This window comes from Schistocerca americana, chromosome 1 (genome assembly GCF_021461395.2).
Source record: "Schistocerca americana isolate TAMUIC-IGC-003095 chromosome 1, iqSchAmer2.1, whole genome shotgun sequence".
NCBI classification, from domain to species: Eukaryota; Metazoa; Arthropoda; class Insecta; order Orthoptera; family Acrididae; genus Schistocerca; species Schistocerca americana.
The window spans coordinates 24,701,193-24,726,657 of NC_060119.1; the positions used below are offsets into that span (position 1 = coordinate 24,701,193).

Consider the following 25,465-nt stretch of genomic DNA (forward strand, 5'->3'; position numbering starts at 1 on the left):
TATTCAACAAGCTCCCTTCTAATAAAAAGCAAGAAATTGAGAACCCTTATTGATCCAAAAGAAAATTAAAAGTATACTTCACAAGTCACTTCTCTACAAATTAAGTGAAAACTGAGATTCAAGAACTGAAAGGTTCAGTTAGCTACAGCACAGGTAACAATGTTTGTTATAAAAGTCTGTGATAATTAATAATGTACTAAAAACAGGACTCAGTATCTATAAATATACGAAAAAATTTCTTTTAAAAATACCATTGTAATCAAGTGCTCGTAAATATTAATCTACTACGCAGTAACAGCAGATAAACAGTGGCTATGTAATAAAACTGAAGACGCAGCAGCTTTCTTCAAAGTAATAGATTTCTTAATAATTTACTTGATTAAATTTAGAAGGCATAAGTGTGACCAGCACTAAGCAGATTAGGATAGCTTATCACTGATATAATATATGCATTAAGGTTCTAAGTGGTCTTTGTCTCATTTTAATGTATTCCTTGAATTATTCCATAACCCTGAAGGTTTTCCTTTGTGATTGGACCTACAGAACACAATGCTGAATGAATGAATGAATAAACATTAGCATTTCTGTCTGCTGCCTTTAGAAATTCATTCATTCAGTCTCTCTCTCTCTCTCTCTCTCTCTCTCTCTCTCTCTCTCTCTTAGCTAAGACCCTCTTCCATAAAGCAGGTGATTATCTTTTTTAATGCTACAGTACACAATGATAGCAAAATAGATCTAGAGGTGTACTGCTGGTTGTCAGTGCCCACACAGCACAATGTTTCAGCAATCAATTCTGTCATTTTCGTCAGGTTTGATGAGTGGGGACAGGATCGGTAGCTGCCAGCAGCCCACCTGTGGATCTATTTTGTAGCTGAATGCCTTGGCAGTAACTGAAGAAACACAATGCAATATTTCTGATATCTGGCTCCACAAAAGCTGAATGCCCAATGGAAGAAGTGGAGCTAGGTGGCCATTAGACGGCACAGTCCCACCACAGCACTGCATTCTCAACGTGTGTGTGCCACATGCATATGCTGGCCAACGGCGTTCCTTGCTGTTGATATAAATATGGACAGGCAGTCAGTCAGTTCTGTACTCACATCCAGTATTGTCAATTACTGTCGTCGATGTACTGTGGAGTATCTGATAACAACATCGCTCGGCTCTTGGTCTTTCTCTCTGTCATGATTTAGATTGTTTCTCTCTCAGTTCACAGCCTGTCGACACCATTTTAATGAAGGTTTCCACTTTGTACTTTGTTGCTCAGATAGATCACTTTGACCTGGGCTTCATCTGTGTCCCGTCTGCTGTCAATCAGCAGCATTTATCTCAGCTACCGGTCAGTGTTGTGTTCTCTTTGACAGGCAACCCTTCCTCCGTGTGGCTCTGAGTGTTTCTCTCCTGGGTTCTGACACGTGCACTGATACAGTAACCACCAACGTGGAGTATAGCAGTATGACTGTTATTCACCAATAGTTGTCAATACGTCACAAAGCTGTTAAGAACGTAGTGCCGCATTAATAGCAGTGTATAGTATAGCATAGCTAGAAAGGTAACAGCTTTTTTCACAGTAGTTGATTTTTTGTTAAATATGTACAATATCAATAGCCCAAGAAGTGCAAACAGGAAACCATTAGCACTCTCAAAGCAAAACATATGGTGTCTATGCTTTATGGTATCTGCATAAAAAACTTTCTGTCACTTTATGGGATTGAGTAAAGACACTCTTCAATGAACCTTTTTCAGAGTTATCCTGTTTTTTCATTTGGGATTGCTGTTGATGACAATATTTGCTTTATAGGACTTGGTACTGCTTTTTAAAGGAGAATAAGTTTGTTAGTCTCATACAACCATATACCACAACAGGGACAAAAATCACATGTACTATCTTGTAATGAGGTTTTCAACTGGTGCACATTACATTTTTACATTTTAGTTGGTTACAAATTGAGTCTGGGAGATGTACATGGGAAACTGGAATAGTGATCATAAGAGACTCTCTCTCTCTCTCCCTCTCTGTGTGTGTGTGTGTGTGTGTGTGTGTGTGTGTGTGCGTGTGTGTGTGTACGCGTGTCAGAGGGGAGCCAAAAATTACCACTTACACAGGGGGTAATTGTCATGGTAATGCATTTTACATCTAAACTTTGATTCAATATAGGATCAAATTTTGTAGCATTACATGATGATAGTAAGTACAATGGACAAGTTTAATGGGCAATGTAATTAGCACTGTCCGCAGCTCATGGTCTTGTGGTAGAGTTCTCACTTCCCGCGCACGAGGTACCGGGTTCGATTCCCAGTGGGGTCAGGGATTTTTCCTGCCTTGAGATGAGTGGCTGTGTTGGAAGGCAATGGCAAACTACCTCCACTAGGACCTTGCCTAGAACAGTGGTGCAGGTCTCCCGCATAGTCCACTACACTCCTCAGAGTATGGGACTTCATCTTCATCATCATCATCATCATCATCACATTAGTACTACTTGCCATTTCTGAATTATCTCAGGCAGCTATAAAAACAATAACAATATCAACTTTTTGGTTTATTCAGTGTTAATTTTATGTACCTGCTTTGAAAACACCTGCAGAATTTTTGAGACCCTTGTTCCATTTTCTAACACCATAAACTGCAGAAAAAGGCAGGGAAGGCAGTCTGGATTGTCCTCTTGTGAAGGTTTTGCAAAATCCCATGACATCTCCTCATATTTTAAACCCAACAAAAGTGTCTGCAATAGAAAAAATCAACTGATAAAATTTGAACTATTGTATTAAAATATAGTATTTAGCAGTTAATGCCTCACCAGTAAATTATTCTTTCAGTTCCATATGATACTGAAAAAGGATATATAAAATGTCAGAGTAATTCGTATAGAAAAATTTCAATGAATTATTAAGGTGCAACGTACACACTGAATATCATCTATGATGTATACTCCTTGAGTGTTGATGGCAACCAGTACAGACACATCTTGATGAGTGATCAATGAAGTCAGGCCTCGTACCGGTTGCTCCACCTGACCCCGGAAGAATGCTCCTCTGAAAAAGTGGTGTCATTAAGAATAAAAAAATATACAGTAATAACTGTAACATAAAATATTTACATTGATGACCTATAAAGTCTGAATCTGTTTATTCAGCCTAATCAAAACCATTAAAAGATTACTGAACTAAATACATAGTTATCAGAACCAAATGCTCTTACATACCACACAAATGGGAAAAAGTTATTAACAAAAGGGTGTAGTGTTGATATAGATGACTGTTGATGCTGGGAAACCTGAATTAAGAGGAGCAAGTCAAGTGTTTCTAAACTGTGCAAACAGTAGCACTTCCACCACACTTTGTAAACCTTACTCCACCTTTGCTCAATTGGTTTTTGGTGTGGTTCCCCTAAAAAAAGAAAATATTTATGATTGCCACTGTCTGCAGTTATGTAATTGATCAGTAACAGGTCTTTTCACCTATTTATCTAGAATACATTATACTTATATATGTAAAGGGTTGAAAGGTTGCAAGGTGGGACATATCCACTTAGCTTGGCAGCACACTCTAACGCATGTACTGTACTACAATTTTTCCTTCTTTCTATATTCCCATTAGTATACGCCACTTGCAGTACTTACACAAAATGTCAAAATTCTTTGACAAGGTGTAATTTTCTGTTTCTTATAGTTTGAAGAATTTTAGTGATTACAACGATACACAAATTGTCCACAAAGCTTTACACACACATTTTACAGTGGCTGTTTTACTGCTTTGTTTGCTGTAACCTTCCAATCCAAACTCAATGCTTCATTGTCTACACAAGTATTTTGTGTCAACCGTCTTTCCTGTATGACCTTTGGAATTTTCTGAACTCCCTTCCTCTCTAGGTCTATCTCTTTCCTGCCTTCCTGGAGATCTCCATGCTCGCAGTTTGTCTATATCTAAGTGACGCCACACCACCTGGTAATGACTGTGACCGTTTGTGTGTGTGTGTGTGTGTGTGTGTGTGTGTGTGTGTGTGTAAACACCCCCAGAGTTTTCATTGTTAACCCTTTAACCCTTTGCAGCTCAAATTGTATGTTACACTAAAAAAAATTTAAATATTATTTTTGACTTGTAAATTCTTCTAGCAATATGTTAAACGTGATTTCAAAATTTTTATGAATTAGTGCAACTTTTTTCTATGGGTCCCTGGACCCAATACTCATTATCCCATTGGTTCTGGCATATGGTGATCTAATTTACACACTAGAATGGAATGGCACCATGTGAAACCAGTGGGCTTCCATGGATATTGCAGAAATGTCTAAAACCTGTAACGGATCCAAATGGACCCACTGGGCTGGAAAGGGTTAAATAATTTTCAGATATCATGTTTCCACAATGTGATGAAAAGAAACATCAAAATTTACTGCAAGGTACATTAGTGTCTGGGAGCAGGTTGGTGCTCAGTGAAAGTTAAGGTGCTAGCAGAGACTGAGGCCAGGAGGATTACAGTAATGAAGGCTGTGCTGTAAGGTCAGCTTCAGAAAAGCTGGTGCCGGCAGAATTACCCAGATGCCACAGGCTGTGAAGCAGCCACAGCCACTGAAATTGAGCACATTCTGCTCAGCAGCATGTTCCACCACTGGGTGGTTAACTCTGCTCTCAACCACAGCTTATTGTGCCATTCATTTGGGTGGGCAGCTGATTTGTTACTTACAAATGTGTAAGTATGTTGCAGCACCATGACCTGGCATGCACAGAATGGAACATTCTGAATCCCTGTTCACAACTCCACTGCTGCCACAAGGCACCAAATGTGCACACGATGTTTATGTACATTATACTGTTTCATTTATACCACAAGTATTTTTATAATTTATGTTGTGACTTAAATTACGCCATTTACGAAAATGTACCTATTTCAATATAAGACTAGCACGGTAATTGGCAGACTCTGCTACATGACGTCCACCACGAGCAATCAGTTTGTGTTGGCAGAAAGGCTCTGCTAGCTGTCGAGCACACTGCACTCGACAACTCCAGCTCCTAGCACTGAAACATCAGCTGAGCAGCACACATTCCACTGCATCATATTAATGACTCTCAAATAAATTAAACACTGTGAACACATTTTGGGTGTACCTAAGAGACAGACTTTAAGACAAAAACATTTGAGAACCTCAAGTTCCAAAGATGGGTTACGCAAGTTGGGCGAGGAGTTAAAGAACATCAAATGGGACAGAGTAGGATTATAAAAAATGCAGCAGAGGAAGATAACAAACAGAATTAAAATCATGACACGAGTTGTACTACAGAGGAATAGAGCCATAGTTCTGGACTAAAACAGTTAACAGTGGAGGATATCGTGGAGTGCGACACGTTTCGAATTATCGGGGCACGCAGAAAACATTTTGTTCCAGGTGGTGCCCCACAGTTCATGCATATTAGAAGAAAGCCACTTACATTTAAAAACTGACAAGAGATGATGATAAAGTAATTCTTTATTTACTGCTGATTTTCATTTTCAGATAATGTTTCTGTATCCTGTATAACAACAGAGAGAACATATGAAATACATTCACTATTTCACTATTAATGGAATGCTGTGTTTTCATGATCATATACACCACGTAGCATTGCTTAACAGCTCATCATCATCATCATCATAATCATCACCATCATCATGCTATACAGTTTGCAAACCATGGGGGGGTCTGTCTTGTCTCCATCTATTTCTCCCTTCCCACCATGTTTCTCTTTTCATTACATTCCTGTTTTCTCCTCTCTGTGTCACACATTTCTTCATGCCAATGGTCCACCCGTCTCTCACTTTCCTCTCAGTCTTTTGCCTCCTATTGTGATTTCACGTGCCCATCTCGGTAACTTGTCAATTCCCATTTTTTTAATATGCATCTTAATCTTGTCTTTTCTAATGTCTTCTCTTTTAGTCTTTCTCTTACTGTCTAAATCCTTATTCTATCAGTTTTGGTGATTAAAACTGCAACACTGTGAGGGAGCAAGCAACAAACATCAGATTAGCACAAAGTGTGCTGTGTGCTGGGATTTGGAAAAGCCGGGTGTCTCGGTGAATCCATACTGAGTGGGTAATAGAAACACCAACTACATTCTGTACATAACACAGTGGAGTTGTCATTTGTAAATCACACTGGACAGTGTAGGAAAAATGTCTGCCGACATGTGACGGGATTTGACAGCAAAAGGGTCCTGTCCTGTTGTGACTGCGGTCTCTCATTCAGCAATGTTGCTGATCATTTGGCACCATTTACTCAGCTGCACAGGACTGTACGGCCATGTTACATAGCTCGAGTCAGTGTGCAAGCTTGGCAGTTTGCTTTTGGACACTTGGCCGAAAGCACGTCATTAATTAGTTGTTCTCAGATGGCTTGATGAAATGGGTTCATCTGTTGCAAGATGAGTATCCACACAATGGTGAGACAACAATCAGGCTGCCACCAACTATCAACACGGTGAATGTTCTCAGACTTCTTTCAGTGCACCAGCAGACTGAGGCGCACCCAGTAACAACACCGGACACAGGATTGGCAATAGGTCTTCTTTTCACAGCACTTCCAGTTCCGGGTACAGCATCGCAAATGACCCGAAGAGAATGAGCATCACCAGATTGCATTCGTCATCAATGCACAGTCCTGGTACCTGTCAGAATGGTATCGGGGACCAACAGCCGTGCGATGTGAGCACCGCAGGTTGACACAGGCAGACATTCGGACAGCAGTCATTACACTTCTGACACGTAACAGCCAGTGGCCGTGTCTCCTCTCCGATATTTCCACAATGTTACCTTTCAAAGAGATAACGCCAAGTCACACATCACTCGTGCCGTCCTGACCTATCTCGATACAGTAGACATTTCATTTTTGTACTGGCAGTCACGCTCCCCAGAGCTCTCACCAGTCATAAACATCCGGACACACATGCCGAGAGCCCGGTGTGCCTGGCCACTACGACTGACGAACTCCACACAGAGCTGAAGTGGCACAGAATGGTGTACCCGTACCCGTGACCCTAGCTGAGCTCAGCTCTGCATCCAGCCAGACACCTGGTCACAGTGGACGCCAGAGGTGGCAGCAGCAGCAGCTCTGTGTACTGAATTCATCTCAAAAGTTAATCAAATATTTGCGCAGCTCGTGTTGCACTTCTTACATGTCAGTGCCAGTGCACCTATGAAAAGCAACGACACCTCGTATGTCTCTCACATCACATTCTCCTGAGCTTGTGACACCTAAAAGAAGGAAGTGTACTACGTGCAGCCATATGAGGTCTGTTAAAAAAATTCTGGAACATTTTTAATTTCACACCAATGGTGTGATGGCGCAAAATGCAGCTGGCATCCTGGCACGTGCTTGTGTCTGATGTGTAGCTGCCAGAAGTATCACTGTTTTATGTCTGTTAGTTATTGTTCAGTGCTTTATTGAGTAGAAAGTTGTGTTGCACAATTTGCGAATTTTGAGATGGCAGAGTTAGAGGAGTAATGCACCCGCATTAAATATTGCGTGAAACCTTAAGAAATTCTTTACAGAGACACATCAAATGATGAAGGAAGCCTACGGTGATGAGAGCTTAAGCTGTACTGGGTGTTAAGAATGATTCACATGCAGAATGAGATGGCTGTGGCTAAGCCATGTCCCTCCAATATCCTTTCTTCCAGGAGTGCTAGTTCTGCAACATTCAAAGGAGAACTGTGAAGTTTGGAAGGTAGGAGACAAGGCACAGGCAGAATTGAAGCTGTGAGTACCGGTCGTGAGTCGTGCTCGGGTAGCTCAGTAGGTAGAGCACTTGCCCACGAAAGGCAAAGGTCCTGAGTTCGAGTCTCCGTCCATCACACAGTTTTAATCTGCCAGGAAGTTTCATGGTTCACTTGGTTTAAAAGTGGCCTGACAGAAGTTAAAGATGAACCTCATTCAGGAAACCATTTGTCATCTACTGGCGATGCTCGTGTCAGGAATGTCAATGAAAGTGTGCTTCCCAATCGGCTATTGACTGTCTGAGAGTGTGCAGAAGAATGTAACATTTCAGTTAGATCATGTCATAAAATCCTGACACAGCAACTTGGCAAACATTTTGTTGCTACCACATTCATCCCATGGCTCATGAATCAAGACCAGAAAGAGCTTTGCCTTGCAATCTGTGAAGAGCTTTTAGATCATGCAAATGAGACCGAGATGTTCCTTAAGAGAATCATAACTGGTGATGAGATGTTGGTCTACAGTTATGATGTTGATACCCTGGTTCAATCTTCACAATGGGTCAGGAAAGGTCCTCCGAGACCAAAAAATGCTCGTCAGGTCAGATCAAATGCAAAGCCATGCTGACACTTTTCTTTGACTTTGAAGGAATAGTTCATCATGCATTCATGCTACAGGGACAAACTGTTGATTGACTGTACTATTGCAATGTGCTGTGATGCCTTCAAGAAAATGTGAGAAGGAAATATCCTAAAATGTGGTGACACAATTCGTGGCTCTTGCATCATGGTAATGCACCCACACATTCATCCTCGTTGGTACATGATTATTGCACAGAAAACGAAATTATTGTGCTGCCTCATCCTCCCTACTCTCCAGACCAGGCCCCTGTGGATATTTATTTTATTTCCAAAGTTGAAAACCCCACTGAAAGGATGAAGATTTGCAATGATAAATGAGATAAAAGAAAATTCACAGACAGTGCATCACGCTATCCAGTAAGGGGTGCACCAAGACTGCTTCCAGAAATGGAAACGGTCTTGGGAGTGGTGTATCTATAGTGCAGAAGAGTATTTTTAAGGAGGCCATGCACAATAAGTAAAAGGTAAGCGCAGAAAAATTTTGTGGACAGAGTTCCAGAATTTTTCGAGCCGACCTTATATGCGTGATGCAAATGGCATGAAAATACATCAAATAAGCCGAAATTATTGCACAAGAATTGTGTAATCAACAAAGCAGAGAGTTGTCATGAACTTACCCATAATAAGGAAGTGACCAACAAAACTCGAGGTACTTTCTGATCAGTTTTCTGACTGGTGTGTTGGAAGGAATGCGCTTGAACTGTTCCAGAAGTCTGACTTCTGGTGAATTTTTACCACTGATTCGCAACCATGACCAGTTACTACGACTCACGTGTGTGGGTAAAAATTTACGCTGGTGTTCTCTGAAAACATAAATATATAAAACTCCAGTACATCTGTAAAATGAATTTTCAAGCAAATATTTATTTTACTACCAACACTAACAAAACAATTAAAGACCTAATTTTGCATCTAAGTATCTAAATTAGACAGAATGAAATTTTCAGTCTGCATCACAGTGTGCGCTGATATGAAACCTTCTGGCAGATTAAAACTGTATGTCGGATTGAGATTCAAACTCAGGACCTTTGCCTTTCTCGGACAAGTGCTCTACTGCCTGAGCTACCCGAGCATGACTCACAACCTGTCTTCACAGCCTTACTTCTGGCAGAACCTCGTCTCCTACCTTCCAAACTTTGCATAAGTTCTCCTGTGAAATTTGCAGGACTTTCTTCCAGAAAGGATACTGCGGAGACATGGCTTAGCCACAGTCTGGTAGACATTTCCAGAATAAGATTTTCAGTCTGCAGCCACATGTGCGCTGGTACGAAATTTCCTCACAGATTAAAATTGTGTACCAGACCGAGGCTCAAACTCGGGAAGTTTTGAAGTCTGGAAGATAGAAGATGAGGTACTGGCAGAAGAAAGGCTGTGAGGACGGGTCATGAGCTATACTTGGAGAGCTCAGTTAATAGAGCACTTGCCTGCAAAAGGCAAAGGTCCCAAGTTCAAGTCTCAGTCTGGCACATAGTTCTAATCTGACAGGGAGTTTCATATAAAATAAACAGTTAAACAATGGCTACTCCAGAGGCAAAATTGTTGGTTGTGAAGTATGTGCAAGATAAGACAGCAGAGCGGTGAATCTTATGTCAAGAGCCTGAAGAGTTTTCATTGATAATGCAAAAATAATCAGACAGACACAAAACTAGCCCCTAATCTATTTTCCTTTTGATACTTCTGGATAAAAACTCTAAGAACTTTTTAAAAAGTTAAGCTGAGCCACTTATTTTTTCTGGCCAAACAAAATATGTCATTTTTCACCTGCATTTAAGTGCTCAACTGGTGTTACATTGACCTCCCTAACTGATGAATTGAAAGGGAGCATCCAAATTATTCTCATGATGATGATATGGTGGTGTAAGCACACAAAAGGAAGATCTTCAGTGGTTACACTAAAGTCTTATGGATTAGTTTGACTGAAGTCCACACCCTTGACAAAATTTTAAAAGATGACCACACTCATCTCATCATCAGTGAACACAGAGGAGAGATCCTGGATGAAATTCACTTCTCACCTCTCATCACAATATAAAACACACACAGTAAAAATGTGGCATACAGTTATTTCCAGACCACAGGCATGAAAGACTGGAGGATCCTTTTGCCAGAGTAGGAAGCCACATGTTAGGTGACAGCACCCAATTCAGAGGTGGGCGGGTCAGGGACACTTCATCTGCCCTGAGTGGCCGAACCGAGCGAGGTGGCGCAGTGGTTAGCACACTGGACTCGCATTCAGGAGGACGACGGTTCAATCCCGTCTCCGGCCATCCTGATTTAGGTTTTCCATGATTTCCCTAAATTGCTTCAGGCAAATGCTGGGATGGATCCTTTGAAAAGGCACGGCCGATTTCCTTCCCCATCCTTCCCTAACCCGAGCTTGCACTCCGTCTCTAATGACCTCGTTGTCGACGGGACGTTAAACACTAAATCTCCTCCTCCTCCTCCTCCTGGATGGCCGGCATGAGGTCTGCCACAGCCGGGTAGTTGATTTCACCACATGCTGGTTATTGTCCCTCACTGTTGGCCAGTCCTTCCCCCACATTTGCAGGATCTCTGATGCAACAGTGAAATGGTGGTCTGCAGCAAAATGGCACATTATGTAACATTATGTTTGCTGCAGGCCTCCTCGGCAGCTTTGTCTGCCTGTTCATTTTCCCAAATTCCCATATGCTCCAGTATTCTGTGGAATGATAGCTACTTCCACTGCTTTGAAGGAAGTACAGTTGGTCATGTATTAGCCACACTATTTTCTCTGGTGAGTACATCTGCTGCAATGACTGTAGGGCACTAAGGATATCGGAGCATATGAGAAACTGTGGGCCCTAAAGATACCTCATCTGCTCCACTGCCTTCAGGAGTGCATGAATGCAAAATACACAATTTGAGAACTTTACTGAGCTGCCAAGGGAGTTCCCTTGTTTGAATTCATAAGTATACACAACTTTAAAACTGTGAGATCTATCTAAAATGTTAAAAACAGAGATTGAATCAAAATATCTTGAGTGCAGTCTTCCGTATTTTGTGTCAAGGCTACGATAATTCTGGGCCTCTGTAAGAGGCAGGTTCGAGATATGCTCCAGCTTCGGTGTAAAACTATACACTAAGTCACACTGATCAGTAAAGGCAATCCTTCATGTAAATTCTCTAGGGTCTCATTGAAAGACCTGAGTCGAAACAAGGCCCCGGGAGTAGACAACATTCCATTAGAACTAATGACGGCCTTGGGAGAGCCAGTCCTGACAAAACTCTACCATCTGGTGAGCAAGATGTACGAGACAGGCGAAATACCCTCAGACTTCAAGAAGAATATAATAATCCCGATCCCAAAGAAAGCAGGTGCTGACAGATGTGAAAATTACCGAACAATCAGTTTAATAAGTCACGGCTGCAAAATACTAACGCGAATTCTTTACAGACGAATGGAAAAACTGGTAGAAGCTGACCTCGGGGAAGATCAGTTTGGATTCCGTAGAAATGTTGGAACACGTGAGGCAATACTGACCCTACGACTTATCTTAGAAGCTAGATTAAGGAAAGGCAAACCTACGTTTCTAGCATTTGTAGACTTAGAGAAAGATTTTGACAATGTTGACTGGAACACTCTCTTTCAAATTCTGAAGGTGGCAGGGGTAAAATACAGGGAGCGAAAGGCTATTTACAATTTATACAGAAACCAGATGGCAGTTATAAGAGTCGAGGGGCATGAAAGGGAAGCAGTGGTTGGGAAGGGAGTAAGACAGGGTTGTAGCCTCTCCCCGATGTTATTCAATCTGTATATTGAGCAAGCAGTAAAGGAAACAAAAGAAAAATTCGGAGTAGGTATTAAAATCCATGGAGAAGAAATAAAAACTTTGAGGTTCGCCGATGACATTGTAATTCTGTCAGAGACAGCAAAGGACTTGGAAGAGCAGTTGAACGGAATGGACAGTGTCTTGAAGGGAGAATATAAGATGAACATCAACAAAAGCAAAACGAGGATAATGGAATGTAGTCGAATTAAGTCGGGCAATGCTGAGGGAATTAGATTAGGAAATGAGACACTTAAAGTAGTAAAGGAGTTTTGCTATTTGGGGAGCAAAGTAACTGATGATGGTCGAAGTAGATAGGATATAAAATGTAGACTGGCAATGGCAAGGAAAGCGTTTCTGAAGAAGAGAAATTTGTTAACATCGAGTACAGATTTAAATGTCAGGAAGTCGTTTCTGAAAGTAATTGTTTGGAGTGTAGCCATGTATGGAAGTGAAACATGGACGATAAATAGTTTGGACAAGAAGAGAATAGAAGCCTTTGAAATGTGGTGCTACAGATGAATGCTGAAGATTAGATGGGTAGATCATATAACAAATGAGGAGGTATTGAATAGAATTGGGGAGAAGAGGAGTTTGTGGAACAACTTGACAAGAAGAAGGGACCGGTTGGTAGGACATGTTCTGAGGCATCAAGGGATCACCAATTTAGCATTGGAGGGCAGCGTGGAGGGTAAAAATCGTAGAGGGAGACCAAGAGATGACTACACTAAACAGATTCAGAAGGATGTAGGCTGCAATACGTATTGGGAGATGAAGCTTGCACAGGATAGAGTAGCATGGAGAGCTGCATCAAGTCAGTCTCAGGACTGAAGACCACAACAACAGTATAAAGATAAACACAACTATGTAGGATGAAAAGATGTGTGAATGGCTAAAGAGGAAAGGGAAAGAGGAGAAGACTGAAGAGTAAATGGGAGTGAGGTTGGTTAACGTAGGTTCACTCCAGGAGGATGGCGGGATGAAGGGATGTGTTGGAGTGCAAGTTCCCATCTCCGCAGTTCCGAGGGACTGGTGTTGGGTGCGAGAAGCCAAATGGCAAATACGGTACACCAGGTTCCTAGGTCCCTAGAATTATGCTGGAGGGCATGCTCTGCTACTGGGTATTGGACATCTCCTAGGCAGACAGTTCATCTGTGCCCGTTCATGTGCTCAGCCAGTTTAGTTGTCGTCATACCAATGTAAAAGCGCAGTGCAGGCATGTCAGCTGATAAATGACGTGTTGTTTCACATGTGGCCCTGCCTTGAATTGTGTATGTTTTACCAGTAGTGGGGGTGGAGTAAGTGGTTATGGGGGGATGCATGGGGCAGGTTTTGCAGCGAGGTCAGTTACAGGGGTAGGAACCGCTGGGTAGACAAAGTGGTCTGGGAATATTGTAGGGTTTGACAAGGATGTTACGGAGGTTAGGGGGGCGACGAAAGGCAACTCTGGATGGTTTGGGGAGAATATTGTCAAGGGATGATCTCATTTCAGGGCTTGACTTGAGAAAGTCATATCCCTGGCAGAGTAATTTGTTGATGTATTCGAGGCCAGGATAATATTGGGTGACAAGGGGGATGCTTCTGTGTGGTCTGGAGGTAGGAATATTGTTGTTGGACAGGGAGGAATATATTGCTCGGGAGATCTGTTTGTGGACTAGGTCTGCAGGATAGTTGCGGGAGAGGGAAGCACTGGTCAGGTTATTGGTGTAATTGTTGAGGGATTCGTCACTGGAGCAGATACGTTTGCCACGAATACCTAGGCTGTAAGGAAGGGAGCGTTTGATGTGAAATGGATGGCAGCTATCAAAGTGAAGGTACTGTTGTTTGTTTGTGGGTTTGATGTGGACAGAGGTGTGGATGTGAGCTTCAACAAGATGAAGCTCAACATCCAGGAAGGTGGCTTGGTATTTGGAGAAGGACCAGGTGAAATTCAGATTCGAAAAGGAGTTGAGGTTATGGAGGAAATTAAGGAATGTTTCTTCACCATGAGTCCAGACCACAAAGATGTCATCGATAAACCTATACCAGGCCAGGAGTAGCAACTGTTGGGTCTTCAGGAAAACCTCTTCCATATGGCCCATGAAGAGGTTGGCATAGGACGGAGCCACCCTGGTTCCCATGGCTGTTCCCCTGATTTGTTTGTAGGTCTGACCTTCAAAAGTGAAGTAATTATGGGTGAGGATGAAGTTGGTAAGTGTGATAAGGAACGAGGTTTTTGGAAGATCTTCAGGTGGGCGTTGGGAGGGGTAGTGTTCAAGGGCAGAGAGACCATGGGTATGTGGAATGTTTCTGTAAAGGGATGTAGCATCTACGGTGACAAGAAAGGTTTCAGGTGGGAGGGGTGTGGGAATGGATTTGAGGTGTTCTAGGAAGTGGTTTGTGTCTTTGATGTAGGATGGGAGTCTGCGGGTGATAGGTTGGAGGTGTTGGTCTACCAGAGCTGAGATACGTTCTGTTGGGGCTTTGAAGCCTGCCACAATAGGATGGTTCTCTTTGTGGATTTTGGGTAATAGGTAGAAGGTAGTGGTACGTGGCTCAGGTGGAGTGAGTAGGTCTATGGAAGCCATTGTGAGGCCTTGTGAGGGACCTTGGATTTTTAGGATTTTCTGCAGCTCAGTCTGGATGGAGGGAATGGGATCCTGGGTAACAGCTTTGTAGGTTGAGGGGTTGGAGAGTTGCACTCCAACACATCCTTTCATCCCACCATCCATCTGGACTGAACCTATGTTAACCAACTTCACTCCCATTTACTCTTCAGTCTTCTCTTCTTTCCCTTTCCTCTTTAGCCATTCATGCATCTTTTCATGCTACATAGTAGTGTTTATCTTTATACTATATACCTCTTGCATCCTCTTTGGTTTGTATGCATCCTCTTTGGTTTGAAGCTGGCACAGTACTTACAGTAGAATATCTTTGGCTTCCCTCTGACGCCGATGCCTCCATCTTTGCTACCCTCCCTGTTTACCTTTCCCCTGTTGCTTCATAACCTGGGTTGTGAGTAACTGAATCCACTTTCCCTTCTTCCCCTTTTTTGCCCTCTCTCCTCCCTGACGAAGGAACAAAGTTCCGAAAGCTAGGATACGTAAATTTTCTGTTCTGTTTTGTGTATCTATCAGCTGTACTGAGCTGAGGTAAATACTGGAACACATCTATCTCTTTGTTAGTATATGTTTCACATATTTATATGAGATTTTCCATTAATCATATTGTAAAACTTGTTTGAGTTATTATAAAATGTCCCAGTCCTTGGATACAATGATGTCCTATGCCACATGGAAGCTGTAGGCACCACTTAGATGCAATTTTTGCTCTGACAGTGATGAGCACACATGGATGCCATGTTATCTGCTGGCACACTTGTTGATTTCATGGCTAATTTTTCCACTTGCATGACTAGTGTATTGCAAGACTTACATTTACAGTATGTCATCTCTGTTTGAACAGTATTAGTGGTATAGAGCCAAACTTGCTATTGCAATGCAATTTTGTAAACCTTGTTGCTGTATAATGTAACATCTCCTATATTTATCCCTCGAGTTGATTTGATTATGGACAGGCACTCTGAAATGGGTCACCAATGAATAAATGTTCCTCACATGCAACTTAAGATGGTTTTCATAATGGCTATTGTTCTCTTTATAACTGCATCTGGTTTCTGTACAACTTGTAAATAGCCCTTCAATCCCTGTATTTTACCCATGATGAGAATCTCAAAAAATGTATTCCAGTCAACACTGTCAAAAACTTTCTTTAAGTCTTCAAATGTTATAAATGTATGTTTGCCTTTCTTTAACCTATCTTGCCTCATGTGCCTCTATATTTCTCCGGAATCCAAACTGATCTTTATTGAGTCTGGCTTCTACCAGTTTTACCATTCTTCTGTAAAGAATTTCTGTTAGTAGTTTGCAACCAAAAATTGATAAAGTGATAGCCCACTAATATTCACAGCTGTCAGTTTCTTCTTTCTTTGGAATTGGAATTATTACATTCTTATTGAAGTCAGTGGGTATCCTGGCTTGCATACCAGATGGCTGGCTCTCCAAGGATATCACTAGTTCTGACAGAATATTGTCTACTTCAGAGAACTTGTTTCGAATTAGGTCTTTCAGTGTTCTGTGAAATTCTTCTTGCAGTATCACATCTCTAATTTTCTCTTCATCTACATCCTCCTCTCTTTCTATACTATTGATTTCAAGTTCATTTCCATTGTATATGTCTCTATACACTCCTTCCACCTTTCAGCATTCCTTTCTTTGCTTAGTTTTTTCATCTGGGCTGCTGATTTTCATACAGCTGCTTCCTTGTTTCCAAAGGTCTCTTTAATTTTCCTATGAGTGGTATCTATCTTTCCCCTAGCGATATATGCTTCTATATCCTTACATTTGTCCTCTAGCCTTTCCTACATGACCATTTTTCCACTCTCTGTCAATCTCATTTTTAAACATTTGTATTACCTTTCACCTACTTCACTTGCTGCATTTTTATATTTTCTTCTTTCATTAATTAAAGTGAATATCTCCTGTGGTACCCAAGGATTTCTGCTAGGCCACATCTTTCTACTATTTGATTGGCTGATACCTTCCCTATTTCTGGGCTTAAATTATCCATTTATCTTCTAGTGGATTCTTTTCCCCTTTTTCAGTCAATTGTTTCCTAATGCTGCCTCTGAAACTCTCAACAACCTCTGGTTCTTTCAACTTATCTAGGTCCTATCTCCTTAATTTCCTGGTCTAGCGGTTCTGGCTCTGCAGTCCGGAACCGCGGGACTGCTACGGTCGCAGGTTCGAATCCTGCCTCGGGCATGGGTGTGTGTGATGTCCTTAGGTTCATTAGGTTTAAGTAGTTCTAAGTTCTAGGGGACTTATGACCTAAGATGTTGAGTCCCATAGTGCTCAGAGCCATTTGAACCATTTGAACCTTAATTTCCAGCCTTTTTCAAATTTCTTCAGTTTTAATTTACAGTTTTTAACCAGTAAATTGTGATCAGAGTAGACATCTGCCCTGGAAATGTCCTACAGTTTAAAACCTGGTTCTGAAATCTCTGTCTTATATAATCAATCTGAAACCTTTCATTGTTTCTACCCCTGTTCTGCGTACACAACCTTCTTTCATGATTCTTAAACTAAGTGTTATTAATGATTAAATTATGCTCTGTACAGATGGCTTCCTCTTTCACTAACTTCCACCAGTCCATATTGACCCACTATTTTTCCTTCTCTTCTTTATCCTACTATTCAATTCCAGTCCCCTTTTATAATTAAACTCTTTCTCTCCCTTAACTACTCAAATAATTTATTTGATCTCATCATACATTTTTTCCAGTCTCTTCATCATCTGTGAAAGTAGTTGACATATAAACTTGTATTACTGTGGTGCATGTTGGCTTCTATCTATCTTTGCAACAATAATGCATTTACTAAGCTGTCCACAGAGGCTTACCAGCATTCCTGTTTTCTTATTCATTATCAGACTACCTCCTGCACTATCCCTATTTGATTCTGTATTCATAACCCTGTTCTCAACAGACCAAAAGTCCTGTCCCTGTTCGCATCAAACTTCACTAATTCCTCCTATATCTAAGTTCAATCTATACATTTCCTTTTTGAAATTTTCTGAGTACCTGTACAATTAAGGGATCTAACATTCTACACTCCGACCTGAAGAATTCCAATTTTGTTTCTCCTGATGACGAGATCATCCTGAGTAGTCCCCGCCTGGAGATCTGGATGGGGGACTATTTTACCTCCAGAATATTATATCTATGAGGATGTTATCATTATTTAACAATAAAGTAGAACTGCATGCCCGCGAGAAAAATTAAGGCTCTAGTTTGCCCTTGCGTTCAGCCTTTTGTGGTACCAGCACAGCTAGGGCATGCTGGCTGATGTTACAAGGGCAGATCAGTCAATCATCCAGACAGCTGCCCCTGCAACTACTGAAAAGACTGCAGCCCCTCTCCACGAATCATAGATTTTTCTGGTCTCTCAACAGATACCCCTCCATTGCGGTTGCACCTATAGTATCTATATCATTCAGGTACATGAGCCACCTCAGCTTGGCTGCGTCCATCGTTCACAACTCACCATATGGATTTAATTTATTCTGTGAATTAGCAATTCTGTTTGCATACCACATGCTTTTTCCCTTCCTAAGAACATTTTAAGCACCTAAGCAACTTAAAGTCCTGTTTGTAATGGACTACTGTAGCTCGATTGTGATTATTTCTAATGTTTTGATATAATCTGCACTTTATTCTACGTGATATCCTTATCCCACTAGTCAGCCAGTCAGGTTGCCTTTTAATGCTAGTATCCTGTTTTGAATATTTTAATGGAAAGCAGCTTTCAAAGAGCATGAGAAATGTGTTGAAAAAAGCATCACATTTATTGTCTACATTATCAACACTATAAACATCCTGTCACTCTTGTTCTTTAATGAAGTTTAAAAAGTCCTGTTCTCACTGTGATCAAATTTCTAGATAGTTTGTTATTGTATTCAACATGTCTGTGTGCACAAGTTTACTGTTAAAGGTGTCATTCATAGTCTGAAAGGGCATCACACAACCAAATTTATGAGAAATAGTTGTTTCTCAAGTGCCAAACTGACAGACCAGCCCAACAAACATCTCTTTTAAAATAGCATTTGCATTTTGAATGAGAAAATTCAAACATTTTGTACACTTAGTTGTACATGATATCCTACTGCCATTTCCCCAAGAGTTCACGTCAAGACTGAGTGTACAGTGCAGGAAACACAGTGGCCATCTTGTTATATACTTCAGCCTCAGAACATACAAGGAAGATATAATACCAGTTTGACTTCTTAGCAAGTTATAATCTGTTTAAAAAGAAAAGAAAGTTGGACAACAAACTACTAGGAAATGACATAACAAACCAAATTAATTTATATACACAGCTACACATTAACATATAGAATGTTAATCAAAGATGGGAAGAAACTTGGACACAACTGCAAAGGCTGAAACATCATTTTCATAGCCCCGTTCTTGTAAATCATACTTAGTCGTATGAATGAACAAGTTGCAAAGGGGTGATTACTACAGAATCAGGAAGTTAAAAATTTGACGCAAAGCTGTGGACCATGAAATGGGAAATACATAATCACATAAAGTTATGCACAAAATATGATCTTTACATACCTACTTGAAGATAAACCTTTGAAGGATGTTAATATGATTAAAACAAATATTAGACAGAATAACACAGTAAATTTGTGACTGGTTTACATTTTGCATTAACCATAGGTAGACATACATTCTATAATTTAGAATGAAAATAAGTTACATTAAATGTTACTCAGTTTTAATATTACTCCATCTGACCTGAAGAACTGTGTAGTATGTACTTGTGGCACATACGGACCCAACTCAATACGTGCTTGTATGCCACCTAACATTATATAATGGGATATCTCACACGGATATCTTCCTTCTAAGATGTTATACTTTGCTTCATCGTACAAGAGATCCAGAAGTTTTTGGTCTCTAAGAAAAGAGAAGAATTGTACACATTAGGAATACAAGAGAGAGATCTTCTAATACTACAGCTGCAACCATTAAATACTGACTTTCTGCCCAACCTTAACACTAACGACATGATGAAAATATATTTAGAAACTTACTTAATTTTTTCTTCATCACGTTTCGAAAAGAAAACATTTCGCTGGAATGACAATATCGGTTCATCCCTGTCGATCTGTGAGTCCGTGGCATTGGTGTACTGCGAAACTAGTGATTGCCATCTCTTCCTAACATCAAATGGCTTATGAAACAGCTTCAACTGTATTTCTAAATAACACAGAAGACAGTTAATGTTATTGTTCAACAGCATGTCACAAACTTATTTAAAATGCAGTTGAAACAGGAATTACCGAGAAGTCCCGAACACATCCACAATGTGAATATGTTTGAAGCCACTCTCGGCAGAGCCAGTTCTTCTTCTTGCATTACGTACTGCACTAACTCATGTACAGTGGCGCTGTGGCCATCCTCTATCTCCATGTTTAAGACGACTTTCGACATGAGGTATATGCACGTATTCAGGACTGAAAATCACAAAAGAAAGTTATGAGAACAAAAATTATTGTTGAGGAAATCAGTTTCCTAAAATATCACACAGAGTGCTCCACGTCATATAGGGAAACTCCACATTTCAAGACGCGCAGAAACTCACCGCAGCAGGTGGGTGACGAGCACCGAGGGAACACAAATTTATGTCATTCCTTCGGTCATGAGAAATGTTAGGCACGTGTTCGTCATGTAAATAATTTTGATGTATTGATCACATTTTTTAAAGTTTCAATCAAATTTTGAACTTTCTCAGCTTATGAGCAGATGTGTGTCAGAAATACCCCCTTTCCTATGACTGTATATAAAGGTTGCAAGCTGTCTTGGCCTTAAACTGGGGCACTACCATACATCACGAGCAGTAATTCATTTGGTAACAAGTTATTAAAAACACCTCCTTTTATATAGGGGTTTTTTGCTGTTAAAGTTAATCTTCTGTTAACCATACGAAAAAATTTTTTATGCCTTATTTCATAGTTGTGAATATCTGTGTTTCTTTTTGTGATCTTAGTGTCTTCTTTCACTAACATTATAGTTTCTAGTATATACGTGGCATAAACTGTGAGAATATTGTGTCTAATGAATAGGGGTTTGCAAGAAGTTCCTGGTTTTACTTTTGCTATGATCCTCAAGGCTCGCTTCTGCAGTATGACAACTCTTTTCATATTAGTTTGTCATGTCCCACCCTACAGTACTATTCCATAAGATAAGACAGCATACACTAATCCATAATATACATTCCTTAGGGATTCAGAATTAAGTTCTGGTGATAATCTTCTTAATACATATATACTGGGTGGTTTTTCCCAGACACAATCAACTTGATGCTTCCATGAAAGCTGATCATCTATGCATAAACCCGAGTTTTGTTAGAATTTTATCAATCACAGTATTTTGTCTGTTTGGACCACTTGGTTTAAAATGAATAATACTAGTTTTTTCTATGTTTACTTTTAGATTCTCTCTTTCAAAGTGAGATATTGTCTTTTCTATACAGTTATGTATCTCTTCAACTATTATGGGCTCATTGTCTGCATAGTAGACACCAGATGTATCATCTGCATACATAGTGATCAACTGCTTATTGTCAAGAGAACTTGAGAAATCATTTACATAGCATATGAATAGGACTAGACCTAAAATAGAGCCCTGAGGAACATCAAAATGTATATTTCTTACTTGAGCTTCTCCTTTCCAGTATTTCTCTATTGGAGTAACATAATCTCTGTGTACTGTTGTCTACCCTTTAAATATGTTTCTAGCAATTGCATAAGTTTTCCAGTGACACCAGTCTACACAATTTTTGATAAGAGCACGTCATGATGTACTCTATCAAAAGCCCTTGAGAGGTTCAGGAATACACCTGCTGCTTGGGATTTTTAACTTATTTTTCCAAGTACATTATGGACAAATTGTACTTCGACCTCTTCTGAAACCGTGCTGGAAGTCACTTAATATGTCAGCACTGCTGTAATGTATGGAGAGTTCTTTAATATTACTTTCTCTATCGGTTTGCAGAAAGTCAAAATTAGGGGAAAGGGTCTGTAGTTATGTACATGCTTTATTTCCCCCTTTTTGTGTATTGGTTTTACTACAGATAGTTTTAACTTGTCAGGGAACACACCGTCTTCAAGAACACAGTTTATTAGATGAACTAGTGGTTTCATTAGTTCATATTTACATTTCTTCAATAGATATGGAGAAATTTCATCTAATCCTGCTAAGTTTTTGTTTCTGCAATCATCAATAAGTTGCAGAATGTCATATGTGCTTACTGCGAGTAGTGTACTGCAGTTCTGTTTGTTACAGGACTCAAATGAGTGCTGTATATCATGTTTCATACAGACATCATTTTCAACAGTATCTACGAAGTAATTATTAAAAATATTGCTGACTAGAAGAGGATCAGAGATCTCTTCATTGTGAGTAGTTAAGACATGACACAGTTTAAGAATCGTACTTGGAACTTTACAATTATCTCGCAAGTGACAACTGAACAGGGGAGAGGACAAAATTCTTCTGAATCTTAATTAACATCTCAAATAAAATGTGCTATTTATAAAAGGAATTCATAAAACTTATGAGAATGAAATGTGACATAACCTCTCCAGATCTGATAACACCTGTAAAAACTGGAGATATTGCTATAAGCTTAGATGAAAACTAGGATGCTGAGAGTCAAAGCTTCAATATTTAAAGTGAATGCCTCATGTACTCTACCATCAGGTGAGCAAGATGTATGAGACAGGCAAAATACCCTCAGACTTCAAGAAGAATATAATAATTCCAATCCCAAGTAAAGCAGGTGTTGACAGATGTGAAAATTACCGAACAATCTGTTTGATAAGCCACAGCTGCAAAATACTAACTTGAATTCTTTACAGACGAATTTATTACTGTGTATGTTATCCAAGGATTTCGGGCAGGTCTTTCTTTTGTCAAGTTGCTTCCTTTGCCATACCATCTTTCAAAGCTACCTAATCATTTATATTCATTTTTTTTTCATTTATTTCAATCAGTTGTTACCTAATTCTCCCTCTGAAACACCCAAGACACCCTGGATGTTTCAAAGTAGCAAGGTCTCATATTCTTCGTAACTTTCTGTAATTCATTCCATTTTAGTTTGCATTTCAAAACTGATATATTATGCTCAAAGTCCACATTTGCTCCTAGAAATGTTTATAGATTAAAACATGGTCTTACAGTTACATAATCTACCTAGTATCTTTCAGTGTTTCAATGTCTCTTCCACATATAAAATCTTCTTGGACGATTAAACTGTGTTCTGTGTAGAATTTTACCAGGTTACTTTCCTTTTTATTTCCATTCTCCATTTCATGTATTCACAGTTGTTCAGCCTCTTCCTTTATACATTACTGAACTCAAAACTCTATCCCAATTAAATCTTTGTCTCCCACAGTAAACTGAATTTCTTTTTTATGGATACATTTTTTCAATATCTTCATTGACTGGAAAGGTAGTTGGCTTGTATACTTATGCTTTAGAATTGTGGTTGGTATTGACTGTGTGTTTGTGTCATCTATGATGCTCATAGTAGTGCAGCTAATTTCCTATTTCATTCTACATTAAATATATCTACTCCTGCAGTACCCCTACTCGAATGTGTATCGATAATCCTACACTCACCCAATCGGATGTCCTCTTCCTCCTGCTACTGCACTCCACTAATTACTACCATTCCCTTTTCCAAGTTTCCTAAGCTATCAACATGATTAAGAGATCCAACATTCCATGATCCAACCCATTGAATGCCAGATTTTTCTTTAAACCATGCAGCGGAACTGCATATTCATGGAAAACATGCTTTCAACAGTGCCACAATACCAACACAGTAAGGCCGTATTGGCTAATGTTACAAGATCAGATCACATGCATAGTCCTTTCCCCTTCCCTACCTCCCATCCCTCCTGAGCTGCACCTACCAGCCCACTGCACATGCGTCTCTGCATGCTTCCACAGACAGAACTGAACCACCTTCCCCTATAATTACACCCCTATTCACCCATCCCTATACCATTACACTTCTGTACCCCCCACCTAACCCGGACAAGACAGTCATTTGCCCCAATATGGCCACAACACCTGGAGATGACAGTGGCCGTGTGTGTGTGTGTGTGTGTGTGTGTGTTTACAAACTGTGCTGTAAGTTGCATAAAATGTCATTAGGAAGGGTAAAAGAATGTGGTATGCAAATTGAATAGCTAATTCTCTGAATGTATAAATTTGTACTATCAGTTATGAAGGAACTGCCTGGCTGACATTAAAGGCCAAGTATATAAAGTCAATAAATAGTAAAAATGTTTTCCTTACTGACAAGTAACATAGATATATACAGTGTTTAACAATTAGTTTCCAAGTACAGCAGCTGAATTGAATAAAAAACTTAATTTTTACAGGTTATTATTTTCCCTCTTCTCATCCTGCACGGTATGTCTCCCATGACCCGCAGTTCTGGGTGACTTTCCTGAAATCTGTCCCTTTTCCTAGACCTCTCCAGTCCTTTTCCTTCAGCCCTCTTCCTTCCCCTTCAACCCCTCTGCCTGAAGAAGGAGCCACTTGCTCTGAAAGCTTGCCAATTACAACCGTCTTTTATGTGTGTGTTCTGCCGCCGTGTGGTGACTAGATTTTTTTATCTATTCAATTAAATAATATACACATAAAATCTGGGCAGTTTTTTGCTGCGCGTACACATCTCCTCAGACATTTATCATCTATGGTCCACAGTGCACCACAGTTACCTCAGTGCTAGTTTTGGGTATTGCCAGCAGTTTGCCATGTACAATATACTTTAACCACGGTGACAAGTGAACAGTTTTACAAGGAGTTCCTTGCGGGGTGAGGGAGTGGCTATGTACGTAAAAAAAACAGTATTCCATTTGAGTCCATAGACCTATTATGGCACTGCACTGAACAGATATTTGAATGTTGTGCAGGGGCAGTAGAATTTAGCGAAACTAAACTTCTAATTGTTGTTGTTTATAGGTGCCCTAACTCTGACTTCAGAGCATTTCTGCTCAAGCTAGAGAGGGCTCTTGATTCACTTTGTAGGAAGTACCAGAAATTAGTTATATGTGGTGATTTCAATATAAATTTTGTGTATGATGATGCACGAAAAAGGATGTTGGTAGATTTCTTAAATTCGTATGATCTAATGCAGACTGTGTTTTTCCCAAATAGGGTGCAGGGGAACAGTAGTACAGCCATAGACAATATTTTTATTCATTCCTCATTATTAGATGGGCATTCTGTTAGTAAAAGTGTGAATGGCGTTTGAGACCATGATGTACAATATTTAACACTAAAAGGCTTTTGTACTCAAGCAAATGTCACATGTAATTACAAACTATGTAGGAAAGTTAATCCAACATCAATAGAGAGTTTTTTAAACATTGACAAGGAACAAGAGTGGCATGATGATTATAGTGCTGATAACACAGATGATAGATGTAATGCCTTCTTTAACACTATTTCTCATACTCCTTGAGAGTTACTTTCCATTAGAACATTCTAAATGGGGTATTAACAGTAATAGGCAGCCCGGGTGGCTGACTAGTAGGATAAGGATACCATTTGCAACAAAGTGGGAATTATATCAAAATGTTAGAAGTAGTCACAATCAAGCTACAGTAGCCCATTACAAACAGTATTGTAAGGTGCTTAAAAATGTTATTAGGAAGGCAAGGAGTGTGTGGTATTCAAACAGAATAGCTAATTTACAGGATAAAATTAAAACCATAT

General features: G+C 40.0%; 1 protein-coding gene across 6 annotated transcripts in view; it reads right to left on the reverse strand.

The window, feature by feature from the left end:
* Window positions 1–25,465, reverse strand: part of LOC124545923 (putative FERM domain-containing protein FRMD8P1) — a 349,046-nt gene that overhangs the window by 65,214 nt on the left and 258,367 nt on the right. For all 6 annotated transcript variants that reach the window (XM_047124887.1, XM_047124901.1, XM_047124924.1 and 3 more), the window contains 6 exons: window positions 20,011–20,184; window positions 19,762–19,927; window positions 19,463–19,624; window positions 8,950–9,135; window positions 2,904–3,033; window positions 2,565–2,723 (listed from right to left, as the gene is read on the reverse strand). In XM_047124887.1, coding sequence (XP_046980843.1) covers window positions 2,565–2,723; window positions 2,904–3,033; window positions 8,950–9,135; window positions 19,463–19,624; window positions 19,762–19,927; window positions 20,011–20,184 — 977 coding nt within the window. The remainder of the gene's footprint in view (window positions 1–2,564; window positions 2,724–2,903; window positions 3,034–8,949; window positions 9,136–19,462; window positions 19,625–19,761; window positions 19,928–20,010; window positions 20,185–25,465) is intronic.